Raw genomic sequence first — 21410 nt, 5'->3', positions numbered from 1 at the left:
AATTTGAGAAAGTTGTTCACTTCAGAGGAATGGAGCAAGAGTAAATTTGCAAAGGAAAGTGCAGGGAAAGATGTTGCACGCATTATTCTTTCTTATTTTTTTTGGGAATAATGTCCTTCATGCTCTTAAAATTGGTGGCCCTTTGGTTAAAGTACTCCGTTTGGTGGATGGGGAGCAAAAACCACCAATGGGCTACCTCTATGAAGCTATGGATAGGGCCAAGGAGGCTATTCAAGCATCATTCACTGATGAGCAGAAATATGCAAAGGTCTTTCAGATCATTGATGCAAGATGGAGTGAGCAACTTCATAGACCTTTGCATGCAGCTCGACTTATTCTGAACCCGTCATTCTTTTATGATCAGCATGAGAATAATTCATTGGCTAGAGAAGTGTGGACAGGATTCCATGAGGTTGTTATCAAGTTGACCCCAGATGAAGACTTGCAAGAAAAGATAGTAGATCAGCTTGCTATTTACAAGGCAGCTGAGGGACTTTTTAAGCTCCGACTTGCTATTAAACAAAGAAAGACGAAGTCGCCAGGTGGCCAAGTGCTTCTATATTTTATAGCTCTAACTTTAATGTATTTTTTATACTTATTAACTCTTGAATATTTTTTTTCACTTCTATGGTTGAGTGGTGGGACCAATATGGTGTAGAGACTCCGGATTTACAGACTTTCGCCATCAGAGTTCTAAGTTTAACTTGTAGCTCATCCGGATATGAAAGGAACTGGAGCGTTTTTGAACACGTGAGAAATAAAAAGAATTATTTCGTGTTTTGAGATAAAGTAAATTATATCTCAATTGTCCCAACTCCTACTAATTAGTTGACACATCTTGTTTGCAGATTCATACAAAGAAGAGGAATCGACTAACCTTGAAGCGCCTCCATAATCTAGTGTTCATAAAATACAATAGAGCATTGAGGCGTCGCTACAACCACCGCAATCTAAAAGTGCTTATAAGTTAAGTGCTTATAAGCCAAATATAAGCCATAAGCCATAAGTTGGTCTCCCCAACTTATCAAATTTCAGCTTATAAGCACTTTAGGTTTGACCAAAATATTTACTATTCTATCCCTAAAATACTTCTTTTTAAAACAAAACTCTTCGTATAGTTTTACTCTATCCCGATTCTTCATAAAACCTAAACAGTTGTTGCCTCTCCAGCCGTGCCATTGCTTCCTTTACGTGCTTCTTTCGTTCTTCTCTGCAACTATCAGACAAATTGCAGGTAATTTTTTTATGTTTTAAACACTCTATCAAGATATGTGTACAAATCCTCCTATGTGTTTCTATCAAGACAAGATGTGACTAAGATGAAAAGAATTGAAAGCTAAATGAATCCAATTTTTGGTTTTGGGGTCCAAATCATAAGCTACTTTTGTCCCTTTCATCCCATATGTTTTAAACTTTACTGAGTATTTGTTGTTTGTCAAATTTATATTTCTCGGGCAGTATTTTTCTGCGTGTAATCAAAGTGACGGTACAAAACAGGTCAGCCTTTCGCTTTTACGCACGGATTTTCTTGTCTTGTATATTTTTTTTTCTCATGACTTCTTGTTTAGAGTTGAGTATATTATTAATGTTATAAGGAGGTAGGCTACACGTATCCCCTTCTTCATGCATTGATGAAGACCAGCAAACACATTTTGGATGTAATACGAAAGATACCTAGTTATACATAAAGTTTCTTGTTTGTGAAATTTATTCACGGTCACAACTCATGAGGAGAAAGAAGGAGTCGAGTAGGAACATAAATTTATTGGAAGTTACAACCCTCTGAAGCTCAAATATAACAACACATGCTTTCTCTTGTTTTGTTAGTCACTAGAAGTTTAAGACAGTTGGTCTCATTATAATATTGAATATTATTTATACTTCAAAAGTATGTGACATACAAAAATAAGAAGGCGTTCTTTTGAACTTGTTTATTTTGAGTTGTGCATAAATATTATTATATGTGTACGTTTATAGCTAAATCTTGTAATTTCTTCAGATTGTTAACATTCAATTATGAGAGAACGACATAATGCTAAGTGGGACGAATATGCACATATTAAATTCATTGAATTGTGTGAGCAAGAAGTTAGAAAAGGAAATAGGCCAAACACTTACTTGTCTAAAGATGGATGGAAGAATATGATAAATGAGTTCAATAAGAAGACGAGACTAGAATATACTAGAAAATAAATGAAAAATCATTGGGATCACATGAAAGCAGAGTGGACTCTTTTTAAGCAGTTGATGAGAGGTGAGACAGGTCTAGGATGAGATCCCAAAAGAAAAACAATTATTGCAGATGATGATTGGTGGGAGCAAAAAATTAAGGTACATTCCTTGCCCTTTTCTATAATTATTTCATAACTCTATTAATTGTTAGTTTCATTTGTTTGCTTAGATTAATTTTAAATTCTTTTTTACAGGAGAATTCTAAATACAAAAAATTTAGGAACAAAGACCTTTCGCTGATATGGTTTCGTTACGATGCTTTATTTACGGATATCATTGCCACCGGAGAGAGAGCACGTGCAGCAAATCAAGAACAAGAGTCGGAAGTTGGGTTAGATCAAGATGATGATGGAACAAATGATGTTTATGATAATGACATAGAACAATGGAATGATGAAAGAAGCGATGAAAGTCATGACTTGCAGAATATGGATTCAATTACGTTTCCTGAGCCATCGCTTAGAAAGCGAAAGTCAATAGATGGCAGTGGCAGTAGCAGTCAAGTGAAAAAGCGCAAGACAAAAAATAATTCATTGTCACTAAAAGAGGAGATACACTCCCTTATTGAGTTCATATCTAACAACAGCACATCTAAGTCTTCAGAGCCCACCATTGAGAAGTGCATGGATATTTTAGAAAATATTCCTGGTATTCTTGAAGGGAGTGATATTTTTAATTGTGCTGTGAACTTGTTGACACAGAAAGAGATGCGACATGCATTTTTGAAGTTGTCTACCGATGAAGCTAGGAAATCTTGATTGGAGTACAACCACCGACGATCCTTCGTGCCGAATAATCCATCTAATCCAATCTGAGAAGTTGTTGATGATGCCTTACCCATATTACATTAGCATTAGACGTTTTAACTTGTCCTTTAAAGTATGTGCAGAAGGTTACATTTTCTTAATGTTTTGTTTCCTGTTTATACATAATGGTGGTTTAATTATTTCTTGTTTAGACATTACGCGTTTTATTTTAATAGATGACTATACTATCAACTTTGAAGTTAGCATTTGTCATTTTTAATTCGTAACAGTTTGTATGTCTGTTTCATTTCAGTTTAATGGAATGCTGGAACAATGACTTGTTAAATGACGAAAATGAAGAAGAGGAAACTCAAGAAAATAAGGAACGGATGGCACTATGTCGAATAATATGTAAGAGTATATTGATATATTATGAGAAATACATTTGTAAGGAACCATGTCGTACACCTAAACGCATTATATACATTTGTAAGGTCCTTATTTATAGCTATACTATACAAGGGCATACTACTCTTCTACCAATGTGGGACAATACTACACTATATACATGCTGTAAACTAACACTCCCCCTCAAGCAGGTGCATACAAATCATATGTACCGAGCTTGTTACATATATAACCAATACGAGGACCAGTGAGAGACTTGGTGAAAATATCTGCAAGTTGATCATTCGACCTCACAAATTTTGTAGCAATCTCTCCTGAAAATATCTTTTCTCTGACGAAGTGACAATCAATCTCAATGTGTTTAGTTCTCTCATGGAACACCGAATTTGATGCAATATGAAGGGCAGCTTGATTATCGCACACAAGTTCCATCCGACTGATTTCACCAAATTTCAACTCCTTGAGCAATTGTTTGGTCCAGACTAGCTCACATGTTGCCATAGCCATTGCTCGATATTCTGCTTCTGCACTAGACCGAGCAACTACATTCTGTTTCTTGCTCTTCCAGGACACCAAATTTCCTCCTAAAACACAATATCCAGACGTAGAACGTCTATCAGAAGGTGATCCTGCCCAATCAGCATCTGAGTATCCAATGATCTGCTCATGACCTCGATCCTCAAAGAGTAACCCTTTGCCTGGAGCCGATTTTATATATCGAATAATGCGGACAACTGCATCCCAATGACCATCACAGGGAGAATTCATAAACTGACTTACAACACTCACAGGATAAGAAATGTCGGGTCTAGTCACTGTGAGATAATTTAATTTTCCAACTAGCCGCCTATAGCTTACAGGATCGCTAAGCGGCTCCCCCTGTCCTGGCATAAGTTTAGAATTCGGATCCATCGGAGTGTCAACAGGTCTGCAACCTATCATCCTCGTCTCCTCAAGAATGTCTAAAGCATATTTTCTTTGAGAAATAACAATACCTGAGCTAGACTGGGCAACCTCAATACCTAGAACGTACTTCAATCTGCCTAGATCCTTAGTTTGGAAGTACTGGAAGAGATGCTGCTTCAGATTGGTAATACCATCCTGATCATTGCCAGTAATAACAATATCATCAGCATATACTACCAGATAAATACACAGACTTGAAGCAGAGTGCTGATAAAACACAGAGTGATCAGCTTTACTACGAATCATGCCAAACTCCTGGATAACCGTGCTGAACTTACCAAACCAGGCTCGAGGAGACTGCTTTAGACCATAAAGTGACCGACGCAAGCGACATACAAGGCCACGAGACTCCCCCTGAGCAACAAAACCAGGTGGTTGCTCCATATAAACCTCATCCTCAAGATCACCGTGAAGAAAGGCATTTTTAATGTCCAGCTGATAGAGGGGCCAATGACGAACCGCAACCATGGATAGAAAAAGGCGGACTGAAGCCACTTTAGCCACGGGAGAGAAGGTATCACTGTAATCGAGCCCAAATATCTGAGTATATCCTTTGGCAACAAGACGGGCCTTAAGTCGATCAATCTGTCCATCGGGACCAACTTTGACTGCATAAACCCAACGACAACCAACAGTAGATTTACCTGAGGGAAGAGGAACAAGCTCCCAAGTACCACTTGTATGTAAAGCAGACATCTCGTCATTCATAGCCTGTCGCCATCCTGGATGAGACAACGCTTCACCTGTAGACTTAGGGATGGAAACCAAGGACAAAAAAGATATAAAAGCATAATGGGGAGATGACAGACGATGATAGCTCAAACCGACATAATGAGGATTAGGGTTAAGTGTGGTCCGTATATCTTTCCGAAGTGCAATCGGTGTACTAGGAGCAGGGTCCGCGGCAGGAGCAGGGTCAGGTGCAGGACAAGAACCAGTTGGGCCTGATGGAAGACGCAAACGACGATGATAAGTCAAGAGTGGTGTTCCTGTGGCTGGGGAACTAGGGGGAACAACACTAGACTCCTCAACGGTTAGTATGGATGAAACCTCTGTGGTCGAAGGTGGAGGAGGAGCTATAGTAAACTCCTCAAAGGTCGGTATAGGTAAGACCTCAGATATATCATGGTGGTCAGCAGAGGTAAAGAAAGGTTTAGACTCAAAAAATATGACGTCAGCTGACATAAGGAACCTACGAAGATCTGGAGAATAACAACGATATCCCTTCTGAACACGAGAATAACCAAGGAAGACACACTTGAGAGCACGAGGAGCTAACTTATTTTTCCTAGGGGCTAAGTTATGAACAAAACACGTGCTCCCAAAAACACGAGGTGGAAGAGAGTATAAGGGTGACTGGGGAAACAATACTGAATGCGGAATCTGATTCTTGATGGGAGATGAAGGCATCCGATTAATCAAATAACAAGCTATGAGAACTGCATCGCCCCAAAAACGCAACGGAACACGAGATTCAATTAGAAGTGTGCGAGCAGTCTCAATAAGGTGCCTATTCTTTCTCTCAGCAACCCCATTTTGCTAAGGGGTATAGGGACAAGATGTCTGATGAATAATTCCCTGAGAAGTCATAAACTGGTGAAATTGAGAAGATAAATATTCTAAGGCATTATCACTGCGAAAAATGCGAATACAAACACCAAATTGGTTTTTGATTTCAGCACAGAAACTCTGGAATATAGAAAATAACTCAGAACGATCTTTCATTAAGAAAAGCCAAGTACATCTTGAATAATCATCAATGAAACAGACAAAATAACGAAATCCCAAGGATGAACTGACTCTACTAGGACCCCATATATCAGAATGAACTAAGGAGAAGACAGACTCTGCATGACTCTCAACACTACGCGAAAAGGAGGCTCGGGTATGTTTCCCAAGTTGACACGACTCACAATCTAATGTAGACAAACTAGATAAACTAGGCACCATCTTCTGAAGTTTGGATAAACTCGGATGTCCTAAACGTCTGTGGATTAGATCTGGAGGATCTGTAACTAGACATGTTTTGGAAGGACTGAGTGAGTTAAGATAGTAAAGGCCTTCTGATTCACGTCCTGTACCAATTGTCTGTCCCGTACTGCGGTCCTGCATAATAAAAGAATCGTCAATAAAATATATACCACAATGGAGGGCACGAGTCAAACGACTAACAGATGCAAGACTAAAAGGACAGCCAGGGACATAAAGAACGGAATCTAGGGTGATAGAAGACAAGGGATTAGCTTGTCCAACTCCTTTTGCCTTAGTTTGACATCCATTGGCTAAAGTAACAGTGGGAAGAGACTGTGAATATACAATATTTGACAAAAGTGATATATTACCAGAGATGTGATCAGAAGCGCCGGAGTCCATGACCCATGGGCCAAGAGTGCTAGACTGGGAAACACAAGCAAAAGAATTACCAGAAACAGAAGTATCAGTCTGAGCAACTGAGGCTACTTGTGGAGATGTCTGCTTACTTGCTCGATACTGAAGGAGCTCATTATATTCTTCTTTAGATAAAGAAAATCCTTGGTTACCTGGAGTCTCGGTCTGAGCAATGTAAGCATTTTTGGGTGGACGACCATGTAAGGAATAGCACATTTCACGAGTGTGTCCAAGTTTGTGACAATAAGAACACTTGGGTCTAGATCTTCCAAAACGACCTCCTCCTCGTCTATGCTCCATAGTTTTAGATGCCCGAACATCCATTGTCTGGGATGCAAGAACAGAGGAATCAAGTATCTGTGATGAGATCACTGGTGGACTTGGTGCTGCAGCAAGGCGGAGTAATCGAGAGAATAATTCATCAACTGTCGGGACAGACGGACTAGCCAAAATCTGGTCGCGTACTGAATCAAGATCATTAGGAAGTCCAGCGAGGGTAAGAACGAGAAACATCTTTTGTCGCTGTTCTTGTTGTTTTTCCACACTAGCAGAAACTGGCATCAATTTCTCAAATTCCTCCATGACTGTCTGTACTTGACCCAAGTAAGTAGACATCCAATTCCTGCTTCTTTAAGTTTGTCATCCGTGATATCACATCATAGAAACGAGATATGTCATTAGTGTATAAGGTGCGTGCCTTTGCCCAAACCAAATAACATGTCTGGAATGGACGAAACAAGGGCATCAACTTTGAATCAATAGATCGCCACAAGATGCTACATAACTGAGCATCGATTTTTGCCCAAAGTGCTATTGACTTTTCATCTCCATCGCTAGACTGTTTGATTAGATGATCTTGAACACCTTGACCTCTACACCATAACTCGACAGATGAAGCCCAAGCTAAGTAGTTTGAACCTCCCATTAAAGGTTCCGAGGTAATAATAGCACTAGAGCTTCCAGAACTCATGTTTCTAGACCCAAAAGCATCAAATCCCAAAGACATTGTTGCAAATTATTACCAAATAGGAGAAAGAATAAACTGTAATCCAATAAAACAGTGTACGGAAACACAGAAACAGAATACTGAAAAACTGTAGCTGCCGGAATCTACTGTAGCTGTCGGAATAGTACTGTAGTTGTCGGAATAGTACTGTAGCTGCCGGAAAAAACTCAAAGTTGTCGGAATGAAATGAAAACAGTAGGGGTAGGATCGGAATTACCAGGCGACCCAACTGTTCTGAAGGAAGATTTTCAAAAAATGGCCGGAAGTGGTCGTACGCGCCGGCGCGTGAGCTTCTGGTGGCGTGTGGAGGCACGTGAGGAGGCTGCTGCCGGAGTTTTTCACTGGGGTTTGGTCGCCGGACAGTGACGACTCTTGTGGTAGTGTTGGATTTTGCACAACACTGACAGAAATGAAGCAGATAGAAAATAGCCTTAAAAAATACTGATTTCTCTTTCCCAGAATCGCTGGAATTTATGCACAGCGATAAGACTCTCACAATTGCTCTGATACCATGTGAGAAGGCACGGGAGAAAATATGTTATTGATATTGGATGAACAATACAATACAAGAGGTCCTTATTTATAGCTATACTATACAAGGGCATACTACTCTTCTACCAATGTGGGACAATACTACACTATATACATGCTGTAAACTAACATTTAGTTTGATTGATGATTTTTCAAGATGTACTTGGCTTTTTTTAAATGAAAGACGGTTCTAAGTTATTTTTTATATTCCATAGTTATTGTGCTGATGACATAGTTCTGATTGATGAGTCCCGAGTCGGTGTTAACGAGAGGCTAGAGGTTTGGAGACAGGCTCTTGAGTCTAAGGGTTTCAAGCTGGGCAGGACGAAGACGGAATACCTGGAGTGTAAGTTCAGCGTTGAGCCGAGGGAAGTGGGCGTGGATGTGAGGCTTGAATCACAGGTCATTCCAAGTAGAGGCAGTTTTAAGTACCTCGGGTTGGTTATCCAGGGGGGAGGGGAGATTGACTAGGATGTCACACACCGTATTGGGGTGGGATGGATGAAGTGGAGGTTAGCATCTGGAGTCCTGTGTGACAAGAGAGTGTCATTGATACTCAAAGGTAAGTTCTATAAAGCGATGGTTAGACCGACCATGATGTATGGGGCTGAGTGTTGGCCTGTTAAGAACTCACATATCCAGAAGATGAAAGTAGCAGAAATGAAGATGTTGAGGTGGATGTGCGGGCACACTAGGATGAACAAGATTAGGAATGATGATATTCGGGAGAAGGTGGGCGTGGCTCACATTGATGACAAGATGCGGGAAGCGAGGCTCAGATGGTTCGGGCATGTACAGAGGAGAAGCCCAGATGCTCCGGTAAGGAGGTGTGAGCGGCTGGATGTGGAGGGCACGAGAAGAGGTAGAGGGTAGCCTAGGAAGTATTGGGAAGAGGTGATCAGGCAGGACATGGCTAAGCTTCAGATTTCCGAGGACATGGCCCTTAATAAGAAGCTGTGTAGGTCGAGTATTACGGTTGTAGGTTAGGAGATAGTTGAGTCTTGCCTTACTCCATACCTTTGTGAGACTAGTCTGGTAGGACTTTCGTCTAAGATAGCTAGTGGTAATGTTGTGTCTTACTACTCTTTCGTTTCTCATAGTGTCGGGTCTAATTACTGGCTATCGCTTTTGCTTTGCCTCTATCTTCTAGCTTTCATGTTGTTATTTTTCCTATGATCTCTGTGGTGGTATTGATATTGTATCCTTTTGTCTTCTTGAGCCGACGGTCTTTCGGAAACAGCCTCTTTACTCGTTCGGGGTAGAGGTAAGGTCTGCGCAGACACTACCCTCCCTAAACCCCACTAGTGGGATTTTACTGGGTCGTAGTTGTTGTATTGTGCTGAAATTAAAAAATCACTTTGGTGTTTCTATTCGCACTTTTCGCAGTGATAATGTCTTAGAACATTTATCCTCTCAGTTTCAGTTGTTTATGACTTCTCAAAGAATTATTCATCAGACATTTTGTCCTTATATACCCCTTAAAATAATGGGGTTGCAGAGAGAAAGAATAGGTAACTCATTGAGACTGCTTGCACACTTCTCATTGAATCTCATATTCCGTTGCATTTTTGGGCAATTCAGTTCTCACAGCTTGTTATTTGATTAATCGGATGCTTTCATCTTCCATCCAGAATCAGATTCCGCATTGTATTATTTCCCCAGTCACCCTTATACTCCTCTTCCTCCTCGTATTTTTGGGAGCACATATTTCATTCATAACTTAGCCCAACTTAGCCCATGGGAAAGATAAGTTAGCTCCCCGTGCTCTAAAGTGTGTCTTCCTTGGTTATTCTCGTGTTCAGAAAGCAGGGGCGGAGGCAGAAGCCACGCTACGGGTTCGACCGAACCCAGTAGCTTTTGCTCAAACAGGATATTTGTGTTAAAAAAATCTATTAAATATATACAAATATTAAATTTAGAACCCAGTCATTAGCGCTTGAAGCCATTGCTCTAAAATGCAGAACCCATAAGGTTGAAATCTTAGCTCCGCCTTTGTCCTAAAGGATATTGTTGTTACTCACCTGATCTCCGTAGGTACCTTATGTCAGCTAATGTCACATTTTCTGAGTCTAGAGCTTACTTTACCTCTTCTGACCACCTTAATATATCTGAGGTCTTACCTATACCGACTTTTGAGGAGTTTACTATAGCTCCTCCTACACCCTCAGCCACAGAATTCTTACCGATACCAACCGTTGAGGAGTTTAGTATTGCTCCTTCTAGATTCCTAGCCACTCTTGACTTATCACTGTCGGCCACGCCCAGTTGATTCACGCCCTACACCTGACCCTGCTCCTACTACGGACTTTTCTCTTCCTAGTCCACCGATTGCACTTTGAAAAAGTATACAGACCACAATTAATCCTAATCCCTATTATGTCAGTTTAACTTGTCATTGTCCGTCATCACCCATTATGTTTTTGTATCTTCTTTGTCCTTTATTTTCATCCCTAAGTCTACAAGTGAAGCAATGTCTCATCCAGGATGGCGATAGGCTATGATTGACAAGACATCTGTTTTACATACGAGTGGTACTTGGGAGCTTGTTCCTCTTCCTTCAAGTAAATCTATTGTTGGTTGTCATTGGGTTTATGCAGTCAAAGTTGGTCCGGATGGCCAGGTTGATCGACTTAAGGCTCGTCTTGTTGCCAAAGAATATACTCAGATATTTGGGCTCGATTACAGTGATACTTTCTCTCCCATGGCTAAAATAGCATTAGTTCGCCTTTTTCTATCCATAGCTTCTATTCGCCATTGGCCTCTCTATCAGTTGGACATTAAGAATGTTTTTTTTTCACAGTGACCTTAAGGATGAAGTTTATATCACCTGGTTTTGTTGCTCATAGGGAGTCTAGTGGCCTTGAATGTCGCTTGCGCCGGTTACTTTATGGTCTAAAGCAGTCTCCTCGAACCTGGTTTGGTAAGTTCAGTCAATTAGTGTATGTATTGTATTTTGTTATAAACAGGGGTCCTTGTATTATTGTTAAACACATCAATAATATATTTTTGCCGTGATATTTCTCACAACCTATTTGGGTCTACCGTTGGCAGCTTTAGAAAAAGAATATTGCAGTGTGGAATCAAGTGATTGAAAGAGTAGAGAAACAGTTAGCAAGATCGCAAAAGAGGTACTTGTCGAAAGAAGGAAGGAAGTTTTAATAAAAAGCACTTTGTCTAGCATCCCTACATATTTCATATCACTTCTGCATGCTCCTAGTAATGTGACGGAAAGATTGGAAAGACTTCGGCGTAACTTTTTGTAGGATACAATAGAGGGTATAAAAATTCCATTTAGTGAATTGGAAAGTTGTCACATCTTCAAAAAAAGGGACTTGGAGTGAAAGATCTTTAGTTTTTCAATAGATCTCTGTTAGGGAAGTGGATTTGAAGATCTAGGATGGAGAAGAATGCCCTTTGGATGGGGGTGGTTGCTGAAAAATATGGTACTATGAAGGGGGATGGCGGACTAGGAACATCAGAGTCCATTTGTGTGAAGATTATGGAGGGGTATTATGAAGGGGTGGGAAGATTTTACTGGAAATTTGCGGTGGGGGATGGAAGCAAGGTTAGTTTTGAGAGCACAAGTGGTGTGGAGAGGATGACTTGAGGGTAGATTTTCCCAACATATATAGAGTTTCGGGCCAAAAAGAGCTGATAGTCCAACAAATTTATATGGTTCATGAGGTGGAAGTTCACTGGGATTTGAGATTTAGGAGGAACTACAGGACTAGGAGATGGGGAATATCATAACTTGGTTGAGCTTTTGTACAGGAAGAACATACTGCAAGCTGTCTACGTTTGATGGAAATTGCATGATAGAGGGACGGCTTGTTCAATATCAATTCTTATACAAGAGGTTATTAGGGAGAGGGGAATCTGCATTTCCATTCCATTCTATTTGGTTCCCAGAGCACCTAGGTTTGCTTCTTTGTGTGGTTGGCAACGAAGGGAGTAATTTTGACAGCAGAAAATCTAAGAAAGAGGAGGATCACCTAGGTTAGTTGGTGCTTCATGTGTAAAGGCTCGGGCGAAGATGTCGATCATCTCCTTCTTTGTGTGGTTGGCAACGCAGGGAGTAATTTTGATAACAGAAAATCTAAGGAAGAGGAGGATCACCTAGGTTAGTTGGTGCTTCATGTGTAAAGGCTCGGGCGAAGATGTTGATCATCTCCTTCTACATTGTAAAGTGGCTACAAGATTGTGGACAGCAGTTCTTAATTGGTTAGGTTTGCAATGGGTGATGCCAGGCACAAAAGGAGGCATTGCATAGTTGGACCTTCATGAGGAGAAAGAGAAGTCTAAGGGCTTGGAATGGTGCTCCTTTAGCTATTATGTGGTTTATGTGGAAAGAGAGAAATAGGAGAGCTTTTGAAAGAATTGACCAAAACTTTGTAAAGTTACAAAATAGTTCTCTCTAGTTTCCTTGTGGTGTATCTTTGAGGTAAACTATTTTTATAGAGGATTGGTTTCCTTGGTTGAGAATCATATTCGGTGTAGGTTCTCTTCTTTTTGGTATACTGCTCAAGAAAAAAAAGGTTAAAAGGGGAGATAAAAGTACATGCAAGGGCTATCAGGTTATTCCATCACCCAACATAGGTTAGTAGTCTTAGATGTAAAGCTTAAGAGTAAGAGTGAGAAATGACACGACTTGCAAACAACCGTGATACCTCAGCCAAGGGGCATATTTTCCCTCCAATTTCCAGATGATCACAACGAAAGTAGCACCTAAATGAAAGATGAAACCAGGGAAAAGGAATAATTTGGAAAATATCCCCATATGTGATACCTTAGGAAACCTTGTTGAGTGATAAGTCTATAAGCACAATATTCTTTCAATTATCACAGATACACTCCCCGTGAAGAATAGAAGTTGCCATATAACATTATTGTAAAATCCAACAAATCCACATGCTAGTTAATGAAAAGAGAGGTCAATAGAGCAATTTGTGGGATGGAAATAAACATAAGCAGAATAAAGAAACAATATGCACTACAAATGCATGCAAATAGAAGCTAACCTGAGAACGCAACAGAAGGGCATCCAACAACACCGAGAAAACAGGAAAAAATAAGACCTTGACGCTCTTAACATTTTCTCCACTATCTACATCCAGGCCCAGGATGAAGCTGGCAAGACTGCACCTGCAAAGCGAGAGTGTTCTTGGATAGGGGAACCGTTTGAACTACACATTTCATTTCAGCAATCTGCTCTGGACCCTGTCAATAGCTAAGTAACAGGTCCCAGTTTGTACAAAAGTAACTTTATCAGGAAAAGGTAAAAGCACCAGAACTGCAAAGTCGAGTCTGCAATCTCCCAATCTTCACTTGGAAATGAAACACAACTGCCATCATACAGGACATGTCAGATACTGAGATGTATTAGAACTGCATTTTTTTTAAATAAGTAAAAGATGCTTTATTAATGTTTTATTGATGTTTTATTAGATGGGCCATGAAGGTCCCAAAAATTATGTACATCAAAATAGAACTTCCCTATCCCCCATGATTGAAGGGATTCTAAGAAATTTACAAAAACATCAACATCATCTTGTAGCTTCATATTACATCAGGTATTATATGTGAAAACTAGACCTAAAGACAATCATATGTTGTGTATTTGTCTTCAAAGCATCTCCTGCTTCTTTCTGTCCAAATTATCCAAAAAATGAAAATAGGAATTGTGTTCCAGATCTGCCGGAGGTGCTTCCTGACATTATGGCCTTCCATGCCAACACAGCTTCTTTAATAAATTGAGGCATCACTCACTGAATCCCAAAATATTAATAGATTTAAGGCACCATGCCTACAATGTGTATGTACAACGAAGGAGAATATGATTAGTAGATGACTAGATTCAATCTCGTTGTGCACATGTAGCGCCTAGTACAGATAATGCACCCTTTTTCTTGTATGTCTTGAGTTAAACATGCTTCTGACATTGCTAACCAGCCAAAACAGGCTGCTCTTAGGGAGGCTTTCATCTTCCAAGTCAACCTCCATGGCCACCTGTAATCCTGCTGGTTTGCATAAAATTTTAGCAAGACTTCACCGTAAACTTTCATTTGCTATCAGCTTTCCAAAATAAATGTCCTGCTCTTGTGCTAATAAAAGGAAGCTGTCAAGTTGCAAAAACGATTGAGCCAGCCTTTCTATTTCCCAGTCGAAACAATTTCTTCTGAGCACTAAATTCCATCCATCTCCAAGTCTATCTGCCACTATGGCTTGTAGTTTCGGAACTAAGCTGTGCAAATCTGGGAAGGAAATCATTATGGGGATTCCTCCAGCCAAGGATCCTATTCCTCCCACATTTATTTCTTCCTCACATCACCAGCTGATATCACTGTCAATAATTTAAATTCTCCCCATAAGTTTCTTCTTTGTTTCCGTAGTGCAAACCCATAGGAACATATCACTTGTTTGGTACACCAACAGTTTACCGTTCCATATTTTGTAGCGAAAACTTTTTTCATAAAACATCTTGATCACTGCTAAACCTCCACAACCATTTAAAAGCTTTGTGATTTAGTTTCAAGTCCCTTGCCCTATTTCACCACATTGTTTAGGAGTGGTGACTGTGGACCACTTCACTAGATCAAATTTATGGCTCTCTGAATTCCCTGACCATAGGAAATCCCTCCTTAGCTTGTCAAGCCGATTTGCAATTTTTTAGGGTAATACATGTAGAGACAAGCAATATGTCGGAATCCCGTCTAATATGTCGGTATCCTTTCAAGATTACTCCTTGTCTATGTTGAGGCCCCGGTGGTAAACCAAGGTAAGTAGCAGGAAAATGTTACATTTACATACTAGTATTGCAGCCAGGGATTGAATGTTGTTCACTATGTTCACTGGAAACAGGCAGCTCTTGGACAGATTTACGGGAAGCACCAATAGTATCAAGGTATCATTTGCGTACAGCAAATGTGAAAGCTCCAGCTGATTATTACCCCCATTTCCCACTCTAAACTCTTTGATCCAGCCTTTTCTGCCTGTGATTTTTAACATCTTGCTCAAAGCTCCCAATACTTACCGTAACGAGAGATGAGATCCCCTTGCCTTATGCCTCTTTTTGATGGGAAGTAGCCCACTGGTCTGCCATTAATGGGGATAGAGAACATCACAGAGGCAATGCAATCTTTCATTTAATTTACCCATACAAAATCCCATGTGTACCAACAATTTCAACAGAAAAGACCTGTTTACGTGGTCTTAGGCCTTTTCCAAGTCTAATTTACAAACTATTCCAGCTTCTCCTTACCTCATTCTTGAGTCTAAACACTCATTGGCAACTAATTGCATCCTCTGCCATGGATAAATGCATCTGTGTGCCTGAGATCAATCTGCCCATTACACTTTTTAGCCTCTCAATGAGGACTTTAGCTATGATCTTTTTAGACACTGCCTAAAAGGCATATTGTCTAAAATCCCAATGCTATGTAGCCTCTTTCTTTTTTGGAGATAATACAATGAAGGTTGCATTTAGACTACAACAACAACAACAACAAAAAACCCAGTATAGTCCCACAAGTGGCAGAAGGTTGCATTTAGACTCTTTTCAAAATTCTCTTCCAAGTGTAAATATTCAAAAGTTTCCATCAGATTTCAGGAGCTTTATCTCCTGCCCTGTTTCTTAAGGTCATGAGAACTTCTTCCTCTGGAAAGGATCTCAGCAGCCATTCCCTGTCTGGCTCTGAAATTTTTCTCAAATCTTGGTCCATCCAATCTGGGCTCCAACTTTCTGCTTCATGGAACATATTTTTGTAATAACTCAAGATTTCCCCTTTTATTGCATCTGGATCCTCAGTTTATGTTCCATTAACCAGCAGTTTATCAAAAAATGTCTGGATTTTTCCCTCCAAGATGTCTCTTCAACTTTACCAGTCACTTCCAATTCTTTTTCCAGTGTGTTCCTTGTAGCTATTTCCTCCTCTTTCAGATTTCTCTCTTCTGTAACTCTGTCAAACAAATAATAACTACGCCTCAATCTCAAACAAGATTGAGGTTGGTTATATGAACCCTCATTGACCATGTTTCTACTGTAACTCTGTCCAGTTGATATAGTTTTTACAGAATAGCTGTTTCTTGACTTCAATTCTGCCAAACACCTCAGAGTTACATTTTTTTATATCATTCTTTAATATTCTCAGTTTACTGGCCAATACCTGGGTTCTAGAGATCCCTGCACCTTATAGAAGTTCCACCATTTTTCACTCAGATCCACAAAACCTTCAACTTCAAGCCACATGATCTCAAAATTAAATTAAAACTGTATTTAAATGGGGAAAAGTACACAGAAAATGCTAACGGCAGTGAAATAGAAAAGAAGCTTCACAACTTCTAGATAATAGCAAAAACAATGTTGACAGCATCCCCAATAATCTACTCTAAGATTGATTCTCAAACAGCCTATTCCTTACAAAATACAACTGGAGAACATATCAGGATAGACAGTGTCAACTAGATAAAGGAGCATTAACTTCACTTGGGACCATACAGATTCTTCTACTTTATATCTCAATTGAATTCATTAATGCAAGCGCCTCTCTTGGTGAAAGAAGCCAGCAATAGGGGCAGTATAAAGAAAGCTTCAGATTTACAGTCAACTATGCTTACAATGGAGTCAACCAACGATGATAGAACCAGGATTTTATGCTTTCATACTTTGAACCTATGTAAATGAGTTGCTTGCAACACATAAAGCAAATATAAGAAATGGCATCTGACCTCAAGAGTGCATCAGTCAATACAAATGCTTCAGGACTTGCTTCAGCAATCAAAGACGGAGCCTATTATACAAGGAAAAAATAGCTAATTAGTTTCGCAGATCCTTGATGCTAAGTTTTTGAAGCATAGGTAGGACTCATTTAGTCTATTTGGCTGCAAGAATCAATAGAGTAAAAGACCCTTTTCCAGCTCGGAAGTTTGAAAATACTTACAGCATGACCAATTTCTGACAGAAAACAAGCAAGACCACTTATCACAGTCTCGTCTCCACTGCTAAGAGCTGGGAGAAGAAGTATATCTCTAAGAAATCCAACTTTGCATAACAAAACTTGTGGTATACACTGCAAACGCAAAAGTACAAGAGGTTCGTTTAAAATCCAAAGAAGAGAACTAACTTGGGCCAATTTTGTTTGGTGTAAATCTTCCAGATGGATCCCATATTAATTACTTTTTGATGAAATAAGTAATTTTATTGTTTGAAAGGGAGAATCCCCCATACAATATGCACAACAAAAGTAGAAAATATTAACAAGTATGATTCGCTACTAATAGCACTCAATCATGCACATATATTTTCAATTCTTCAAATGCGCTTCTCTTTCCTTCCATATAGTTCACATGATTTCCAACAGAGCTATCTCCCACGCTCTTCCCATTATTTCTTTCTCCAGGACTTACACCCTCCAAACATATATCTAATACTTTTTGGTATTATTTTTTCCACCCCAAATATGTTTCATATGGTACACCACAACCAGTACGCTATCGGGCAATGGAGCAGCAAATGATTCACATCTTCCCTGCATCCTTACACATAAGAGTACCAATCAGGGGCGGTCTACATAGAGAGGAGCGGTGCATCGCCACCCACAAACCTCGGTCTAGACAGTGTATGTGTATGTAGATATATAGAAGAAATAGTATAATTATATTAAAGAGGCACCCACATTTCGAATCGCTCAGGGCACCGCCAGTCGCAAAGGGCCAAATGTTTAACCTAAGCTGCTGGAATTCGACTCCAGCTAGCTACTAGCAACTTTAATCTTTTTATTTGCTGCAACAATTAGTTACAGAGACATCCGAGTTCACCTATAACCTCGAAATTGAATCACAACGTGAGGATGTTAGCTTAAATACGTCTGAGTTATAAGCCACTTTACATATAGTTTTAAGGATTTGGGTTGGATATTTTTTAACATCGTCAGAGCCGGACTCATCTTCGTAATTGGTCCTTCCAATGTTGGAACACCCATGATATGTTACTTCACGCTCCAAATGTCCAATTCATGGGGAGAGTATATGTATTTTCCCATCCCTTTTCTCTGTTTTCTTAAAATAAATAAAGAAACCAGTGGAGAATCTCACATAATTTACTATAGAAGAAGATGAATCTTTTACCTCATGTCGACTCACAAGTTCAGTGAGAACTTCAATGGCTAGATCAAATGAAGACGAAACCTGTTAGCCATTTAAGTAGGTAAATGGGTATTAATAACTTCTGAACTTGAAGCAACTTGAAGAAACCATTAGACCATTACCAATGCATGTTAGGTTTAGCAATACATATTACCTGTAAAGAGTTGAAAACGAAACTCAGAAGTGGATGTCCAGCCAAAGAGCTAGGGGGAATCTCCGAGAAACAACCAGCTCGAACCTATTAAACAGAGGTAGGCATTAGAGACATTTAAGAGAATACAGGAAATACCTCTGTACCTAATTCTGGTACCACTCCCACTCAATGACAAAATGTTGTTAGATAGTTTATGTATATATTAGTATGCTTAGTCCCACATTGGAATAGGAGTAGTATGTATTTTTAGAATATAGATATAAATAGACTCCTTGTATTATAGTATATAAACATAACAACAATAACAACAACGACCCAGTGAAATCCCACTAGTGGGGTCCGGGGAGGGTTGTGTGTACGCAGACCTTACTCTTACCCCGAGGGAGTAGAGAGGCTGTTTCCGAAAGACCCTCGGCTCAAGAATACGAAAAGAGACTATATCAGTATCACCAATAGAAACCATAGAAAAAATAACATCATGGAAATGAGAAAGTAGATGCAAAGCAAACGCAATAGACAGTACATAGACCAGGCACTATCGTAAACGAAGGAGTAGTAAGACACAACATTGCCACTAGCTGACATCGACAAAAACCCTACCAGCCTAGCCTCACAAAGGTACGAAGGGAGACTCAACTATCTCCTAACCTACAACCCTAATACTCGACCTCCACAACTTCCTATCAAGAGTCATGTCCTCAGAAATCTGAAGTCTCGCCATGTCCTGCCTGATAACTTCTCCCCAATACTTCTTAGGTCGTCCTCTACCTTTTCTCGTGCACTCCAAAGCCAGTCGCTCACACCTCCTTACCGGAGCATCTGGGCTTCTCCTTTGTACGTGTCCGAACCATCTGAGTCTCGCTTCCCGCATCTTGTCATCAATGGGAGTCATGCCCACATTCTCCCGAATATCTTCATTCCTAATCTTATCCATCCTAGTGTGACCACACATCCACCTCAACATCCTCATTTCTGCTACTTTCATCTTCTGGATATGTGAGTTATTAACAGGCCAACACTCAACCCCATACATCATGGCCGGTCTAACCACCGCTTTGTAAAACTTACCTTTGAGCATCGGTGGCACTCTCTTATCACACAAGACTCCAGATGCTAACCTCCACTTCATCCACCCCACCCCAATACGGTGTGTGACATCCTCGTCAATCTCCCCTCTGGATAACCGACCCAAGGTACTTGAAATTGCCACTACTTGGTATGACCTGTGATTCAAGCCTCACTTCCACGCCCACTTCCCTCGGTTCAGTGCTGAACTTACACTCCAGGTATTCCGTCTTCGTCCTGCTCAGCTTGAAACCCTTAGACTCAAGGGCCTGTCTCCGGACCTCCAACCTCTCGTTAACACTGGTTCGCGACTCATCAATCAGAACTATGTCATCAGCGAATAACATACATCATGGCACCTCCCCTTGAATATGGTGTGTTAACGCGTCCATCATCGGGGTAAATAAGAACGGGCTAAGCGCAGAACCTTGATATAACCCCATAACAACTGGAAACTGCTCAGGGTCGCCTCCTACCGTCCTAACCCGAGTCTTAACCCCATCATACATGTCCTTAATTGCCCAAATGTAGGCAGCCGGCACGTCTTTTGCCTCTAAGCATCTCCAGAGAACTTCTCTAGGAACCTTGTCGTACGCTTTCTCTAAATCAATAAACACCATGTGCATATCCTTCTTCCTCTCCCTGTACCGTTCCACCAACCTCCTAATAAGGTGTATAGCTTCCATAGTAGAACGACCCGGCATGAACCCCATCTGGTTGTCGGATACAGACACTGTCCTCCTCACCCTCGCTTCAACCACCCTCTCCCAAAATTTCATGGTATGACTTAATAATTTGATACCCCTATAATTGCTAAAGCTCTGGATATCACCTTTGTTTTTATACAACGGGACCACCGTACTCCACCTCCACTCTTCCGGCATCCTCTTCGTCCTAAAAATAATATTAAACAGCCCAGTCAACCACTCCAAGCCTGCTCTGCCCACACACTTCCAAAATTCAATCAGAATTTTGTCTGGCCCGGTCGCTCTGCCCCTACTCATCTTAAGCATAACTCCAACGACCTCCTCAACCTCGATGCGCCTGCCGTCCCCAAAGTCACGGTGACTCTCGGAATGCTCCAGTTCACCTAGCACAATATCTCGATCCCATTTTTCATTCAGAAGTTCATGAAAGTAAGTCTGTCATCTCCTCTTAATCTGAGCATCTTCCATCAATACTCTACCATCGTCGTCCTTGATGCATATCACTTGGTCCAAATCCCGGCCCTTCCTCTCTCTCGTCTTCGTATATAAACATGAATAATATATATTTTCCGTGCTATTTCTCACATGCTATCAGAGCAGCCAGAGATTCATCGTTGTGCATTAATACCAGCGATTCCGGGAAGAATGAATCAGTTAACCGGAAAATTCTGCAGTCAATTCCGGTGACCGCAGGTCTGTCCGCGTGAAAGTTCATTTCCGTCAGAGTAGTGCAAAAACCAACACTACCAAGAGGTAGATCGGCTTCCGGCGACTAAACTGTAAATTTTATCCAGCAGAACCCCTCTCACGCGCCCTCACGCGGCAGAATATTTTCCGGCGAAATTCCAACTCACGCGCCGGCACGTGAAGCTTTTTCCGGTCACTTTTTGGCAAAACTTCATTAGGAGAGCTTATTCAGGAGGTGATTTCGAGCCTACCCTCACCAACCCTACCCATCCAGATTACACCAAATTTCAACCACTTTTTTATTTTCTAGCGGAGATTTCCAGATTCCGGCGACTACTATTTTTTCTTCACTGTCCGAGCCTACTCACTCGGTAACAGTG

The 21410-nt window shown here is 40.5% G+C and overlaps 1 protein-coding gene across 5 annotated transcripts in view; it reads right to left on the bottom strand.

The window, feature by feature from the left end:
• Nucleotides 1-21410, bottom strand: part of LOC107814933 (transportin MOS14) — a 97030-nt gene that overhangs the window by 56852 nt on the left and 18768 nt on the right. For 3 of the 5 annotated variants that reach the window (XM_075234556.1, XM_075234559.1, XM_075234555.1), the window contains exons 5-10: nt 18572-18655; nt 18400-18459; nt 17214-17342; nt 17002-17063; nt 13563-13619; nt 13296-13419 (exon numbers count right to left, since the gene is read on the bottom strand). In XM_075234556.1, the coding sequence (XP_075090657.1) occupies nt 13296-13419; nt 13563-13619; nt 17002-17063; nt 17214-17342; nt 18400-18459; nt 18572-18655 (516 nt within the window). The remainder of the gene's footprint in view (nt 1-13295; nt 13420-13562; nt 13620-17001; nt 17064-17213; nt 17343-18399; nt 18460-18571; nt 18656-21410) is intronic. The other 2 variants (XM_075234558.1, XM_075234557.1) reach the window with 1 other exon arrangement.

This window comes from Nicotiana tabacum, chromosome 17 (assembly GCF_000715075.1).
Source record: "Nicotiana tabacum cultivar K326 chromosome 17, ASM71507v2, whole genome shotgun sequence".
Taxonomy (NCBI): Eukaryota; Viridiplantae; Streptophyta; class Magnoliopsida; order Solanales; family Solanaceae; genus Nicotiana; species Nicotiana tabacum.
The sequence above is the reverse complement of the archived record's forward strand: the minus strand, read 5'-3'. Positions and strand labels throughout refer to the sequence as shown.